General features: G+C 49.5%; 1 protein-coding gene across 1 annotated transcript; it reads right to left on the bottom strand.

The window, feature by feature from the left end:
• Positions 1–462: 462 nt before the first annotated feature.
• Positions 463–16598, bottom strand: LOC103249303 (synaptotagmin-17; the record flags this gene model as incomplete). The annotated part of the gene is made up of 5 exons (XM_008047943.1): positions 16431–16598; positions 12496–12513; positions 11692–11840; positions 4824–4972; positions 463–1082 (listed from the first exon to the last, which is right to left on the bottom strand). Coding segments are annotated over exons 1-5 (951 nt in total), but the record flags the coding sequence as incomplete, so codon positions are not given.
• Between the last annotated feature and the right edge of the window lie 6 nt (positions 16599–16604).

Raw genomic sequence — 16604 nt, 5'->3', positions numbered from 1 at the left:
AAATCAATTTCTGAAAGTCAGCATGACTGATAGTGTTATGCACCAGACAATCATTCTCCTTATTAAACAGCCTAGCGTTGATGACAGAAAAAGCTCCCAGAGTGGTGCTGGTTACACACATCTACACATGTGTTAAAATTTTAAAGAACTACACACACACATGCAAACACGCCCAAGGTGCGGTGCATGTAAGACCCGGCGAAATCTGAGTAAGGTCTGGTTTAATTACCAGTGTCTATTTCCCACTGTGGCTAATGGACTCTCTCACCTGAGACATCACCTCTGGGGCATGCTGGATTCAGAGGACACAGACATTCTCTGTGCTATTTCTGCAACTTCTTGAGATGAAAGTGATTTCAAAATAAAACTTTTTTTTAAATGCCCCCAATTTTTAAAATAGAATTCGAACCATCCTTTTGTCCCCAAGCTCCTGGGAGGAGACGCCACAAACCCACCCCTTACCTGCGAGCTGGGGATCAGCGCCTTCCACCAGTGCCCGCCCTTGACCAGGTCAACCTCGCACAAGGGCACGGAGACCTTCCCAATGACACAGTGGCGGGAGAACTTATCGAAGTCCACCACGGTCAGGAGCAGGGTCCTGCGCTGCGCCTCGAGGAAGGGGATCTCGAAGGTATAGCGCTCCTCGAACACGGGCTTCTGGGTCTTGCGCTTGACCCCGGTCTGCTTGGAGTTCTTCTGGTCGGGCAGGAGGCAGATCTTGACGTAGGGGTTGGAGTGCGCCAGGTCCTGGCGCGAGCCGTCGTGGGCCATGGGGAGCGGCAGGTCCCTGGCCTCGATCACGCGCACCGTGAGGTGGTTGTGCAGCAGGTCGTACTGGGTGCTGAAGTGCAGCATGCCCAGCTGGTACTTGGACAGGATCTCCTCGTCCGTCAGGGAGTCCACGTCGTCGCTGCTGGAGTCGAGGGAGTACAGCTGCGGCTCGAACTTCCGGAAGTAGTCGTCGGGCGTGTAGGTCCGCCTGAGCACCGAAGGCTGGATGGGCTCCTTCTTGGCGCTGAGCACGCCGAACTCGATGGGCTTGAGGTCGATGAGCGGGGAGCTGGGCCGTCGGGACTCGAGACCTGCAGGGCCACCAGGGATAACAGTGAACACCGCCACCCGCCGGCAGACCCGGGCCACTTCTGAGATCGGCAGCGGGTCGTAGACTCTTGCCTTGTCAGCTCTGCTTCAAAATGCTCCTCGCAACGGGCTCGGTGGCTCAGCCTGTAATCCCACGTTTTGGGAGGCTGAGGTGAGTGAATTGCCTGAGCCCGCGGGTTCCAGACCCGCCTGGGCAATTGGTGAGCCCTCATCTCTACAATAAATCAAAAAATTAGCTGGGTGGTAGCGAGCGCCTGTAATTCCAGCTACTTGGAAGGCTGAGGCGGAAGGATTGCCTGAGCCCAGCAGGGCGAGGCTGCGGTGGCCGGGAGTGGCCACTGCACTCCAGTCTGGGTGACAGAGTGAGACTCCAACTCAAAATAAACAAAACAAAACAAAACAACAAAATGCTCCTCGCCATCCTGTCTCCACTTTTTTTTTTTAATAGAGAGGAGGTCTTGCCATGTTGCCCAGGATGGTCTCGAACTCCTGAACTCACGCAATCCTCCCACCTCCGCCTCCCAAGGGTCTGGGATTAGAGGTGTGAGTCACTGCACCCGGCCTCCACACATTTTGAAACACTCATCTAGGCTGAGCGCAGTGGCTCATGCCTCTAATCCCAGCACTTTGGAGGCCAAGGTGAGAGGACTGCCTAAGCCCACAGGTTCAAGACCAGCCCGGGCAACTTGGCGAGACCTCATCTCTACAATTAATCAAAAAATTAGCCGGGTGTGGTGGCACGTGCCTGTAGTTCCAGCTACTTGGAAGGTTGAGGCAGAAGGCTTGTCTGAGCCCAGGAGGTTGAGGCTGCGGTAGCTGTGAGCACGCCACTGTACTCCAGCCAGGGCGACAGAGTGAGACTTCAGCTCAAAAAAAAAAAAAAAAACAATTCATCTATTCTAGGCGAGGTGATATGACAGCATTATTATCACCACTGCCATCACAGCAGCTAAGTGCCAGGCATCATCCTAAATGGATTGTGTATTAAGCCATCTAATATATTTTTAAAATGTGGTACATACTATACACAGTGGAATAGTATGCAGCTGGAAAAAAGAACAAGATCATGTCCTTTGCAGCAACATGGATGCAGCTGGAGGTCATTATTCTAAGTGAATTAATGCAGAAACAGAAAACCAAATACCACGTTCTCACTTATAAGTAGAAGCTAAAAACTGGGTACACACAAGCATAAAAATGGGAATAACAAACACTGGAATTCCTAAGGGTGGGGAAGAGAGAGGGGCAAAGGCTGAAAAACTATCTATGGAGTACCATGTTCACTGATTGGGTGATGGGTTCAATAGAGGTCCAAACCTCACCATCACATAATATACCCATGTAAAAAAAACCTGCACGTGTACCCTGAATCTAAATAAAAAGGCCATCTAATATTTGCAGTCATCTTCACATCCCCTTGAATTATTAGTTAATTACTATTATCCCCTCTTTAGAGATGAGGAAATAGAAACCTCAGCTTCCTGAAGGTCACACACCTGTGAGTGGAGGCGTCGGGGGCCAGGCTGGCCTCTTGGCCCCAGGCTCTGACTCCAACCATTACCCTATGCAGCCTCCACTCTAAGACAGAAGACACTAAGAGAGTGTCTGAGTCAAACCCCAACCCAGCCACTTATTCATGAGCCAATTGACTTACTAGTAACAGCCCTGTGACTCTGGGCACCTTCTTTAGACTCTCTGGGACTCAGTTTTCCTGTCTATAACACGGAGGCACCTACCTCAAAGACTGTGGTAAAGATTCATGGAGCTAAGGCACAGAAGGGCTTGGCACAGCACGTGCCCATAGTAAGAGGCCAATACATGGGAATGATGGTATTTCAGGGATCATATGCAAACCTTAGCACGTAGAGGCTGCCTCTGCCTCCACATCAACCAGCAGAACCCACTGCTCCCAAGTCCCTCATCCTAATCCCTGCATATCCCTCTGTTCTAGCAATGCGCTTGTGGCATTCTTGTTAATTGCCAGAGCATCTGTCTTGCCAGCTGAAATCATGAGGCTCGTGCCTGGGGCACAGGTGGTCCTCTGATAAATCTGTGCTAACTGAAATCACCTGTGTTCAAAGCTGGGGCGAGAGGACTTCAAATCATCTAGACCAGTACTGCCTGGAGAAATAGAATGCAAGCTAGACATATAAGTCATGCCTACATATCTCAGCCGCCTCAGCTTTTAAGATGTACCAAAAAAAAGGCAAAATTAATGTTAATAATTTATTTGATTTAGCTCACTTTATACAAAACATTATCATTTTGACATGTAACACATATAAAACACTTTAGTGAGATATTTTAAATTCTATTTTTTTCCCATGCTGTCTTCAAAGCCCAGCATGTATCTTACACTAACAGCACATCTTGATTTGGTCTCACACCATTTAAGTGCTCACAGGCTACGTGTGGCTGGCGGCTGCTGAATTGGGCAGCGTAGGTCTAGAATAGCCCTTTCATCTTACAGATGGAAAGACTAAGGCCTGAAGAAGCCCAACGTCTCCACTGTTTCACTATTTCAAGCCCTGGCCCTGGAACTCTCTTTTCCTACTTCCTTTTTTTTTTTAAATTGGAGTTGGAGTCTCACTCTGTCGCCCAGGCTGAAGTGCTGTGGTACGTCTTTGTGCAGCATCAACCTGCCGGGCTCCAGTGATCCTTCCACCTCAGTCTTCCAAGTAGCTAGAACTACAGGCACGCACTACCATGCCCAGCTAATTTTTTATTTATTGTAGAGACAAGGTCTTGCCAAGTTGCCTGGACTGGTCTCGAACACGCAGACTCAGGCAATCCACTCACCTCAGCCTCCCAAAGTGCTGGGATTATAGGCTGAGTCACTCCTATTTCTTTTTTCTTCTCCATCTTCTCCTAGGAAAGATCAAACGCCAGCAATCTCCTCCTGAATGGATTAATTTCCTGTGTTTTAAGCCCTTACCCTCCATGAAGTGAACATCAGACAGCAGATGAACGAGAGCAGATACTTTTGTGGAGTAAAAGGAGGTTGGGAATCTCTGGGCCCTGTCCCTCTTTCCTCCTCTTCATCCAAATCATGCTATTTGGTCAAAGACACATGCTACACAAGAGTGGACAAAGTCGGTGGCCAAATTTGACCACCACACATATATTTTGTTTAGATTTGAAAGTAAGAAAGTTTCATACAAAAATCCAAATTGCCTGTTTCTCTTTACAAAGATTAGGCAATACTGGGCCCATAATCCCATACAGCTACCAGTGGCTACCTGCCCACTTTCAATGTGGCAGTTAACTTACAACTGAAGGCAGTCCCCACCCTGCCCTAGTACTCTCCAGTGTGTAAGCTGCCATTTGTCACTGCATTAGGGTGATGTTTATCTCTACCCAACCTCTGCACTCAGCCACTGACACAAACTGCCTGGCCCCCAAAGTCACTTGAATTAGCAAGCCATGTGATATAACACGGTAACACTGACAATGCCCATCAATTGAGCCAATTCGATCAATAAGAGCAAAAAATCAATCAAAACGATTGCTTTCTTCGACTAAGCTCAGTAGAAATCAAGTGTGATGCATTCATATGTCACACTATCATTATCTCTTTCTTTCTCACCCTGTCTCCTGGGCTATCACTCCACTCTGCCTTTTCCCCCGCAACAGCCCTGTGCTTCATGACTCTCCTTGGGAACGCTGTGGAGTGTCTGGGAATGCCAGCCAAGGACCCCCACAGTCACAGCAGAGATACATACTTGAAATCCTCCGAGTCAGGCTGTACGTGGACTTGGAAGTGTCTGAAGACGAGCGTCTCCCATCCGGGGAATTGGTCCGTGGGGTCAGCGGGACCTCGCTGGCTGTGTGGACGGAGTCGCCATCCTTGTCACTGCTCCGGCTGGCCATCCTGCAGGAGGGGAAGAGGTCTCAATGGTTGTTCAGGGATCTCCAGGGACAGGCATCTCCATCCTCGAGGAAGCGGCTCTGATCCATTTGATGCAACTTGGAATAATGCAAATTTGAAACAGTGTAGTGTCCTTACACTCTCACCAATGTCTTGCATTTTGCACAAAATGTGAAATGATAGGAAGAAATAATCTCCAATTTAGAACAGTCAATCAAGAACTTGTATAACTTCAAAGTGGGACTTGGGTGGAGGGATGTGGAAACGCAAGCTATGGCCACTTGGGGGTGCCACGTTGACTAAGTGACACCTGAGACCCGCCAGTCTCCAGTCTGGAGTGAACCAGGTGGCTGTGGGTATGCATCCAAACTTCTGCAAGGGGCTGTTGGTATCAAGTGCCCTGCTGTTTCAACAGCCGCTGTGCCTGTAATTTAACAGCCTTTAAAACTATCCTAAAGCAATGTCACTCAAGGGTTTTCTGAGCAGCGGCAGAGCTACGGTTACAAAATGGCCCCAAGAGTCAACAACTGAAGAACAGAAGTTCGGCATGAAGAAACAGCTAGGAATTAGTGGCAGCAGCTGTGACTCAAATGAAGTCAAGATGAGAAATGCTGAGAAACTGGGGAGGGAGGTGCAGGCGGATAGGGCAGGAGAAGACGGTACAGGGTAGTGATTAGGAGCACAGCCTCGGGGTTTGAACCCTGGCTGGGTGACCTTGAGCAAGTCCCTTCCCCTCTCTGTGCCTCCCCCCATCTGTAAAGTGGAAACAATAACTGTACCCACCTTCTATGGTTGCTGTAAACACTGAATGAGTTAACACATATGAAATGCTTAGAACAGTGCTTTGTATGTAGTAACTAGGTACTGAATACATTTTTAATTTTTATTTATTTATTTAAGATGGGTTCTTGCTACATTGCCCAGGGTAAACTTGAACTTCTCGGCTCAAGCAATCCTCCTGCCTCAGCTTCACAGATAGCTGGGACTACAAGTGCATGCTACCATGCCCGGCTTAGCTGATACTATTATTATTATTATTATTATTATTATTATTATGTTGAATTGCGGTCTCACTTTGTCACCCAGGCTGGAGTGCTCACTATGGCTCACTATAGCCTCAACCTCTTGGACTAAGGCAATCCTTCCGCCTCAGCTTCCCAAATAGTTAGAACTACAGGTGCATGCCACCACACCTGGCTAATTTATTTTTTGTAAAGACAGGATTCTTGCTGTGTTGCCCAGGCTGGTCTCGAATTCCTGGGCTCAAGTGATCCCTCTGTCTCAGCCTCCCAAAGTGCTAGATTACAGGTGTAAGCCACTGAGCCCGGCCTTAGTTGATATGATTACAACAGGGACAACTTTTAAGATTCCCCCCACCCCAATCTCACAAGCTAGGTAAGAAGGGGGAGAAGGGAAAGGAGGCAGAAAAGAGCTGGCGCCGTGGCTTTGAGACCAGTGCTGCGCACAGCGTGCCCCTCGGCCACAGTGGCTGTGGACTTCTGCCTCCTGAGACCACATCCTCCCACACTGACATCTAAGCCTGCCGGGAAACTCGTCTCGAAAAATGCAAGTTTTGAATTCTGTGGGGGCTTTAGCTGCCTCTCTCCATGAACCGAGACGAGCCTGATGCACTTCAGAGCCATCTAATGGGTCCCAGGCAGGGCAGGACTGGGACGGTGATGAGGGGGACACAGAAGGCGTGCCTGCTTCCTGCTTCCTGCTCTGGGTCTGTACAAGGTGAGGGGTGAATGAAATGTGAGAGATAGGGGATATGGGCACAGACGTGGGCTCTTATGGCCTCAGTCATTCCTCTCTCTCCCTTAAATGAAAGCAGCACTGTCTCCGGGAAGGCAGGCCCAAATGTTCCAGCCACAGGGACACCTGCCCACCTGCAAGGCTCCGCCTCCCACCACCACCTTGCAGTCCCACCAGCCTCCAGGATCAGCTTGAATGCCATGGCCCCTGAAGACTCTCAGACATGTCTGCTCGTGTGTACCCAGCCACGCCCCATCCCATCCACTCTGGCATCAGGCCTCCCTGCCCTTTGACATGCCGAGTCACGCCGTTCCCTCTGTCCAGAATGCTCTTCCCACCCCTGCTAGCTGTCTGGCTCAGTCCTCTGCTCTTTTTCTGGAATGGCCATCAGAGCCATTGTCATATTACCCTTGATGTCCTGAATGTCATCAAATGTCTTCTTTTCAATAGTTCCCTTATCTTTGGGTAAAGAAAAAAGTCATTGGGGGCCAGATCAGGTGAGTAGGGAGGGTGTTCTCCTACAGTTATTTGTACAGCGCTGCCAACGTAAGTGCACATGGGAAGTTTGTGAACTTAATTGTCACACCTCAACAAATAATGATGACAGCTCTGATGGCCACTCTAGAAAGAGTTTCCAAAGTTTCTGGACTAGGTGCTGGCATCAATGCATAGCTTCCCAAGGGGAGTACTTCAAGGGTGACCATAGTAATATTCAGCAATGAAAATAGTATTATATACTTTTTCTAGGATGGTTTGCAAACCTAATTGTCGAACTTTGTCCGTCTTATCACCACCTCTGATACCAGGATGCACTTCTTCATCACAGAACCTATATTTACTATGATCAAAGGCAGCAGGTGCTGAGCACCTACTACGCGTCAGGTATTCTGCTAAAGGCGCCATCTCATTCTATCTTTAAAATAATGTAGGCCAAGAGCCTGTAATCCCAGCATTTTGGGAGTCCAAGGCAGGAGGATCACTTGAGCCCAGGAGTTTGAGATCAGCCAGGGCAACATAGCAAGACCCTGTCTCTACAAAAATAAAAAAATTAAAAATTAACCAGACAAGGTGGCTCACACCTGTAGTCTCAGCACTTTGGGAAGCTGAGGCAGGAGGATCACTTAAGTCCAGGAGTTTGAGATCAGCCTGGGCAACACAGCAAGATTGCTCCTCTACAAAAAATTTCAAAAATGAGTCAGGTGTGGTGGCCCACTTGTGTAGTCCCAGATACTCATGAGGCTGAGGTGGGATGATTGCTTGAGCTCAGAGGTTCAAGGTTAGAGTAAGCTATGATTGCACTACTGTACTTCAGCCTGAACTACAGAGCAAGGACCTGCCTCTTAAAAAAAAAAAATCTGGGCGTTAGTTGTTGTTAACTGCCCCACACCCCCCTTTACAGATGGTAAGGAGAGGCCCCAGGTGGGGTGGGGGAGGGATGAGACTGCAATGCCAAACTCTGAATGGCAAGCTCCCTACCGTTGGGCAGGATATTTCTGCAAGACCCATGAGAGCTCTGCACACAGTAGGTACGCAACACAAGCTTGTTGGACAAATAAACAACTTGAGCCCAACTCATTCCTCAGTGACAGTCTTTCTGGCATTGCCCCAAAAGGAATCAGTTAGATTGTACAGTTTCCCTGACCCTCACCAGCCCAGCCCAGCCCAGACAAGGAAGGCTGGGGCCCAGGGGATAAGAGCATATGTGAGAATTAATGGTGTGTCCCCAGAATCTCACACAGAGCACACCAGGAGGGCCAGTTCACAGAGGTTCGTCTCATGGTTCTTGGCTCAAATGTCACAGCAAGAACAGCACTGCACAGCCCGTACACTTGACATTTCTACTCCCTGCCTGTTTGGTAACATGCAACTGCCCACTTGGTAAATAAATCTGGGGATAACACAAGCTGTAAATTCGCTTTTTGAATGATTTACCCCATCTTCCCTTTACAGATTTCTCTTACCATTTTGCATTATGTTGAGTGCCCGGGATTCAGAAGAGACCTGGTTTATCTTGGGAAGGCCATGCACAGCTATTCAGGCTATAGACTGTACAACTGTACCACTCTGGGTGGTGCCATAATAGCCACCATGTGAATGGCACCACCTGGAGTTGTGTGGTGAGTTGCTCCTGCTGGGAAAGTTTCTGTCTCCTTCTCTATGGTAGCAAAACCAAAAGAGGTGTCTGCTAGAGGGTTCCAAACCCCTTGCCCCCGCAAAGAGTCCCTTGCTTCCACAAGGGTCAGCAGCCAGGACAAAATACAACTGTCCTCCCACTCAGTGTCAGCATCTGGGCTGTGCATCTGTAACAGCAACCAGGGGGCACACAGGTACCTGACTGTGATTTTCAGTGTCTATGAGGGCTCCCCCAAGGGTACAGAAGAAAATCCAAATTCCTTACTCTGGCATCCAAGACCCTACCCAGCCTGAGCTTGCAGGACTGTTTTTCCATGATTCCCCCAGCTCTTCCTCAGAGTAGGGTCCATTTGTGTGTCTGCCCACCCTGAGCTCATTCCCTCCTCGCTGGCTGCAACACCCAGATTGTCTATTTCAGGTGTCTACCATCTAGGGCCACATCCCCTGTCTGACTGAGACAGTGAAGCGTTACTGGAACACAACCACACCCACTCATTTACACATTGTCATAGCTGCTTTTGTACAGCAAGGTAGAAGGGAACAGTTACAACAGAGGCCACGTGGCCTACGAGGCTCAAATATTTACTCTCTACCTTTACCAAAAAAGCTTGCCAACGTTTACTAGCTTGGTTCCTGTGGGAATGGCCATTTTCCTGGTTTCCAGAGTGGGCAGGCAACTTAGCATTATTCTAGTATCATTTCTTCCGAGTGAAAGTGATTGGGTCAAGGGACTGTTATGTGACTCAAGCCAGGCTAATAAGTCTTTCTGGGGTTTTTTGATGCAAAGTAACAGGAGGTGAGTCTAGCTCTGCCACGTGGAGAAAGCAAGTTTAAGAATAAGGCTAATACAGGAGAGAGAGAAAGTCTGATGACATAGTTTTAGTTTCTGGATCCAGCTATGCCTGAAGCCGTTATCCCTGGATTCTTTCATAAAACCTTATGCAGGACTGTCCTATATGGCAGGCACAGTGTGAATGCACAACTGTGGGGGGTGGGTGACTGGACTTACATACCTGCCTTATTTCCCATACAAGATGTGAAGTCCTCTGAGCATAGTCACTAGGCCCTATTATCTAGCTTTGTGCATTCCTTAGTGCCGGGTACACTGTGTGCTTGGGAAATAACTACCAAAGAGACTGAGATGGACTTTTCAGCTGGATGACTGGCATGTTCAGAAGTCAATTTTTGCCTCAGGCTAGTCAGTCGGTCAACAACTATTTCTTTGAGTGAACAAGTCAGACAAAAATCCCTGCCCTCGCAGAGCTGGGAATCCTGTGAGTATAGCTTTAAAGATACCAGGTGGGCTAAGCTAACCTCTACCACGTAAACCACTGGAGAACGGGAATTATTTCTTGACTAGTGAATTGCTTTCAGCAAACATCTCAACTCTACATACACCTGTAAGACTCAGGCCACCTAATCATGATAGAAATGAATACTGACAGAGCTTTTACTGCTGTGCTAAGCACGTTATGTGCACATCTCATTACTTGTAATAATAGCCCTATAAGATAGGTTCTTTTACTAATCCCACTTTACAGATGAAAAAACTAAGACTGAAATAGGTTGAAAAGAATCACTCACATCTGTGAGCCTTGACAAGGCATCAAGCATACCTAAGTACTTTTCCATATACAAATTCATTTCATCTCTGCAACAACCCAATGTGATAAATACTATTTTTTTAATCATCCCCATTTGACAGATGGGAAACCAAGACATGGGGAGATCAAACAACTTGCCCAAAGTCATGGAACTAGAAAATAGCAGTAGAAATAGGATTTGAACTCACAGAGCCTGAGGCAAAGCCTTTTTGCTATGGAAATCGTTGATATTGCTTCTAAGAAGAAAAATAAATGAGAGGCCTGAGGCCTGACCCCAATCTGGAGGGAAGCAAGGGGCACCAGAGGCTTCTGGAGTCTCAGTCCGAGAATGTAGCTGAGGTGACACAGCCTCAATGCCCACCCCCCACCCCATCCTCCTCCTGACTCCAACTATGGGCCCTGGCATGGTCCCTCTCCCACTCTGGGTCTCAGAAGTTGCACTCAGTGACTCCCAGGCACTTCCCAGCCCTGACCTCCTTGACTCTATCCAGACTCTCTGACCACGTCCCTTTCCCAGCCACAGAGAGGTGGACCAGACAGGTGGCTGAGAAAGCTTCAAAACTGTGTTCCCAAAATATCTGAGCGACTGGCAGATGGAGATGTTGTGTGCAGGCGCGGGAGGAGAGAGAATTGGAAATAAAATGAGAGATGCCAGAGAGAACATCAACAGCGTTGGAGGACAGGATGGAGCCTGGGGGTGCTCTTCTGCTTCCCCGTTTCTGAAGTTCATATTCAGACCCACAAAAAGGCCCTTGTTTGTTCATTCCATCCACCCATCTGTACAATCAATGTTTACTGAGCATCTACTGTGTGCAGGCCCTGGGCCCGGTGCTAGGATGTCTTGCCACACTGACTTGGATGCAGCCCCTCAGAATCTGGTCATCTCCTGAAGAATACAGACGCTCCCAGATCTCTTTCACTGCTTGGCACGACACTCCACGTGACTAAAAGTGCCCACACACTTGGCGTTACACGGTTCATATCTCAGAAGGCCCGACATGCAGCCAGCTGAACCAAAACCCCACTGCCAGCTGGTCTCGCCAGCTTGCCAAACATCACAAGGACCACAGAACACATCCCCAACTGCAGCAGAGATGTCAACGGAAACTCAACCTCCTCCTCCTTCTTACCCCCACATCTTCCCTCCCATGCCCCGACCCCCCTCTCAGAAAAAGAGAAAAGAAAGGTCTTGAGACTGGTGGCCAGAAAATCCCGCGTGGTTTCACTTACAGCCAGGGAGGAGTCTGGGCGGGGAAAGGTCCCAGAATTTCCACTTCATCCTCACTCGATTGGCAGCAGCTGGACTCGTAGCACTTCTGACAGCAGTGCCGGCAGGTCCATCTGCACAGCAGCAGATCAGAGATTCTAGAAAGAAAACCCTAAGGCCGTTGGGGGAGGTAGGCAGGGGGGGAGGGAGTGGGGATGAGGGGCGAGGGGTGGGGAAGAGGAAGAGGAGAAACGACACCCAAAATTACAAGCAGTCGATCCCCGATGAGGGATAATACAGACATTCAAGAGTTCTGGCTCTGCGGCTGAGTACTCAGAACAAAATGTTTTCCATTTCTATTTACCAACTGCAGGCACAAAAACAGCAAACATCAACTCGCTGGAGCCATTAGGAGCGAGCAAAACATTTGCAGGTATTTTCTTTTGTAGTTTATGTGAATGTCTTTCTTGACATGTGGGTGGTTTATACAACATCATGAGGTCTATACAATATGTTCTCGAAACACCATGACTATTACTCTGTCTTCTTGAAAGCAGAGAAAAAATATTTAAAAAACGAGTCCCAGTGGCATGAAACAGAGATCATCAATCGGAGTAAGTAGGGGTGGGAAAGGAAACTTGTCTTATCAACTGGTGTCTGTTCACCGGGAACTCCTCTTGGGAGAAAGGAATGCAAACGGTGCTGCTATGAGCATCGGGTTATTGACTAAGACTTGAGATCCCCGCAACCCCACACAAGACTCCAGCACGAAAGGCAAGCACATCTTGATGAAAAACCAGATGGAACAAATCATCGAATTAACCCACCTCGTTTAATGGTTCCAACTGCCCTTTTAGAGATCCACATTGGAGTCAGGGAGCGTAGAGAGGAACAGGGTTACAAAGAGAGAGAGACAAGACCAGTTTAGCAACATTCCAGCAACTCAAAGAAAAAAAAAAGAGCCCTGTGTCTTTCCACTTACCATCCTGGGAAGAGAGCTGACTTCCTAACAAGGTGTTGCTATTTTCAGGGCTGCTGGTGGCCTCCTGGTTAACCAATACCGAATAAATGGGAAACTTTAGCATTTCGATGTGATTTGCACCGTATGCTGTTATGAATCAGAGCGGGTGGATAGATAGTCATGCTATCCAATGCAGCCACACTTCAGAAGAGCAAACCTTCCTATACAGAAATAGCCACAAAGCCAATCCAAACGGACATGATTAGCTAATGTGCAGGCAGGCAGAGTGGGTGCTCCTTGGCTCCCCCCTACAAGGCCCTACCTTCCAATCCTCCAATGGGGGCTGGGGGGGAGTTTCATATCACCACCCACAAACAGAGGGAACTGAAAAGGAAGTGATAATCTGGTTCTCTCTAGGAGGGAGGGCTTCCCTCCCTCTTGTGGTCCCACCGCCCTCCCCGTCTTCTTCTGACGGCTCCCAAGGCACAGACGCCCTCCTCCTCTTCCAGATGGCTTTCCAAGCAGGCTAGGGAACTAGGTAGGTGAGGAGGCCTGCAGCCCAGTTTAGGAGGAGTCCCAGAGGTGAACTGAGGTGGGCCCCAAACTCAGAACTTGGAATCAAGAGGGAGAAAATGATTGTCTCTTCCAGTTCTTCAAGGAGGAGAAAGTCTCAGTTTGGTGCCATTGTATATTAATGTCTTTCTACCACTTACTAACTTCCATTCCCCTGCCCTCTTTCTTCTAAACAAAGACAGCAGACCCCAACTCAGAGCCCCAGAGATAGCATATCCGGTTAGAATTGAATGTGGCATTATTCCCAAGCTCCAGTTGCCTTCTGCTTATGTCATGTGACCCTGGTTTACTATTATGGTAGTGACATAAAGTTTCCTCTTCCCATAACTTTTAAGTTAAAATAAAAGTAAGTCTATTTATAGAAAAAATAAGTTAATCATAGTATAGGTGGTATGTGGCTCGTGAAAAATTCTAAATCCTTGAAGTGGTAAGGGAATAATAATTAGAGCTTGGGAAACAGCCCAAGAAACGAATGGCAAACTCCTCTGAAACCAAAACTCAAACCATACACAGAACAAGATCTGGAGGTGCTGAGGGTCCACTCAACGAGCTGAACTGAGAAGACCAGTCCTAGCCTCACCACCGACCCATCATGTGACTTGGGCAAGTCAAGGGTCCTCTCTGAGCCTCAGTTACCTCTTCTTTAGTGGAAGAGCCACACCCTACCTCAAAGGGGTGCCGCAAAGATGAGACAGGATACAGATTATGCAAATGTTTGTATGCTATATGGTTGCAACATAAAATGCACCCTTTCTGTGATGAGAATAAGGTGGTTTTCAAGACCCAGTGGAATCTGGTAGACACCCTGGCAGATATACATCAGTGAACAAAGCAGGAAAGAGCTATGTTCTCCTAAGGCTTCTGTGAGAAACTGCTTGAAAACATTTAGGATAAGTGAGGCTTTTCCACAACAATCCATGACCATCCCCCTAACCTAGGGAAGTGCTTCCTGGATACGTGGTGGTCAAAAGAGACCATTTATAAAACCAAGGTGAGCCAGGCTCGGTGGTTCAGCCCTGTAATCCCGCGCTTTGGGAGGCTGGGGTGAGTGGATTGCCTGAGTCCGTGGATTTGAGACCTGTCTGGGCAACTTGGTGAGGCCTCATCTCTACAATAAATAAAAAAAATCAGCCAGGTGTGGTAGCGCGTGCCTGTAATTCCAACTACTCAGAAGGCTGAGGCAGAAGGATCACCAGAGCCCAGCAGGTCGAGGCTGCAGTGGCCGGGAGCGGCCACTGCACTCCAGTCTGGGTGACAGAGGGAGACTCCAACTCAAAAAAAATAAAAAAATAAAGAATAAATAAAACCAAGGTTAACAAAGACAGGGCCACCTTGTGATCCTGCTGAGGAAGAGTCACCCAACATTCTCAAGACCCAGGCATAAGATGGGTGTCAGGGAGCAATGAGAAACCAAGAAAGTGGAAGAGAAAAGAGAAGGCACTCTGATTCACCCTGGCACGCTGAGTCTTTCCTAGCATTGGGTCCACTGGGTCATATGTTTAACAGAAAGAGGAAGAGAGAGAACCCAGACATTCTGATATGGCAAATTAAGGCTCATAGCCCCAAAAACGGTCCTGCAGCCTGTTTACATCCCTCAAGCTAAGAACGAATTGTACATTTTCAATTGGTTGAAAAACATCAAAAGAAGATGTACGCTTCTTGACTGGTGCAAAGTATATGAAATTCAAATTTTGGTGCCTACAAATAAAGTTTTATTGGAACATAGCCACACTCACTGTCTGCGGCTGCTTTGGCACTACGGGCAGAGTGGCAGAGTATGACAGAGACCATGTGGGCCTCCAAGGGGAAAAAATAAGATCTGGCATTTTATAGAAAAAGTTTAACACCGTGTTCTAGAAGGAAAACCAACATCATCAGGCCTTCCTCACAGGAGACGCTAAGCATCCCTCACCAACCCTCACCATCACCCGTTTTAGATCCCACTTACCCCTAAGCAGTTGTGTGGCCTTGAGCAAGTCACTTAATTTCTCTGCGATGAAGGTGGTCATTAAGAACTAGAGAAGCCTGTTATAATATTCATTCTCACCAGAGTGTGCATTCAGAGGGGCTGAAACTGTGCTGTTTTCCCCATTGTATCCCCAGTGCCCGCACACAGTAGGTGGCTGCCCAAGTGTCTGACCATTGAGCAGCCCCTCAACAACGTTCAGCACACAGTGGGTGTATAGCAAAAGTGACCTTCATCGAACTTGAAAAGAGAAACTGGCTATTCCATGAAAGGGATTCCAATCCAGGGAATCCAAGCCAGGAGAGGAATGGGGGAGGCTCCACCAGGTGACAGAGCACGGAGGTCCTGGCAAGCTGAAAAGTCTGAGGACAAGATGAGGGGATCCAGAAGGGAACGGGGGGACCAGCAGTCCCCAGCTGTGGCTAAGACATGAGCCAAGACACACCCTGGACGTCTGTCGGAGTCGGCGTCGCAGCCCAGCTCAGAGAAGCCAGCCCCAGAAGGGAGCAGCTCTGCGGGTCTCACTGCAGGTCTGACTGCTTGACCTTGGCGCTGACCTGTCGCCACTCCCTTGCAGAGGAGAAAGGTCTCTTAACCAAGCAGCCGGCCCACCCCATCCCCCCCAAAAAAGCTGCTTGGAAATTATTTCAGCCCAGGGATTCTTGGGGGAGTTTCTTCAAGGTGAAGGGGGTCCACATCTCCCAGACCACAACGCAACGGACTAAAGTAATGGGCTGCCTCCCCCTGACCAGCGAGCCCCTGGCCTCTTGTGTGTCCCCCCACCCCTCAGCACCCAGTGCCCGGGCGAGACGACGTCCTTGTCCCTCCCGGCCGGAACAGCTGCCTCGGGCTCGCTCCGCCGGCCAATTAGCCAGAGCCGTCACCAAGGCAACGGCAGCAGGCGGGCCGGGTGGCAGGCGCGCCCCGGGCCGCCCTCCCCACGGCCCCTCCCCTGGGGTGGGGTGCCAGGGGGAGGGAGAGGGGAAGAAAAGTCCGCCCGCCCCCCACTCCCTCCCCAGGAGGCGAGGGCGCGCGTGCAGAGTCCACGGCGGGCCCGCCATTCCGGGGTTGGGGGTCCCCAGCCTCGCCCGCCCGGGGCGTGCCGCCGCGGCTGCACAGGTTGCCGGCGCTCGGGCACCCTTCTTCTCGAAGCAAGTTTGCGGGAGCCTAGCCGTGCGCCCTCCCTTCCGCGCGCTCCCAGCCGGAGGGGGCGAGGCCCCCCCGGCCCGCGCCCCGGACCTCGCCCCCAGCCTCAGCCCTACCTGGATGTACGCCATCTTCGCCCGCTCGCACTCACTCCGGCCCGGGCATGGCGCCACCACGGCCACTTTGCCCTCGCCGACAGGGGAGAGGGGAGAAAGCAAAGCGGGAAAGGAAGAACAAGGCGGCCGGTGGCCCCAGACGTGACTGGCGTGGCTGATGAGCGGCGCCCGCCC

This window comes from Carlito syrichta, unplaced genomic scaffold, assembly GCF_000164805.1.
Source record: "Carlito syrichta isolate Samal-C Ts95f unplaced genomic scaffold, Tarsius_syrichta-2.0.1 Scaffold118752, whole genome shotgun sequence".
Lineage (NCBI taxonomy): Eukaryota > Metazoa > Chordata > Mammalia > Primates > Tarsiidae > Carlito > Carlito syrichta.
This window is presented reverse-complemented; position numbering and strand designations above follow the sequence as displayed.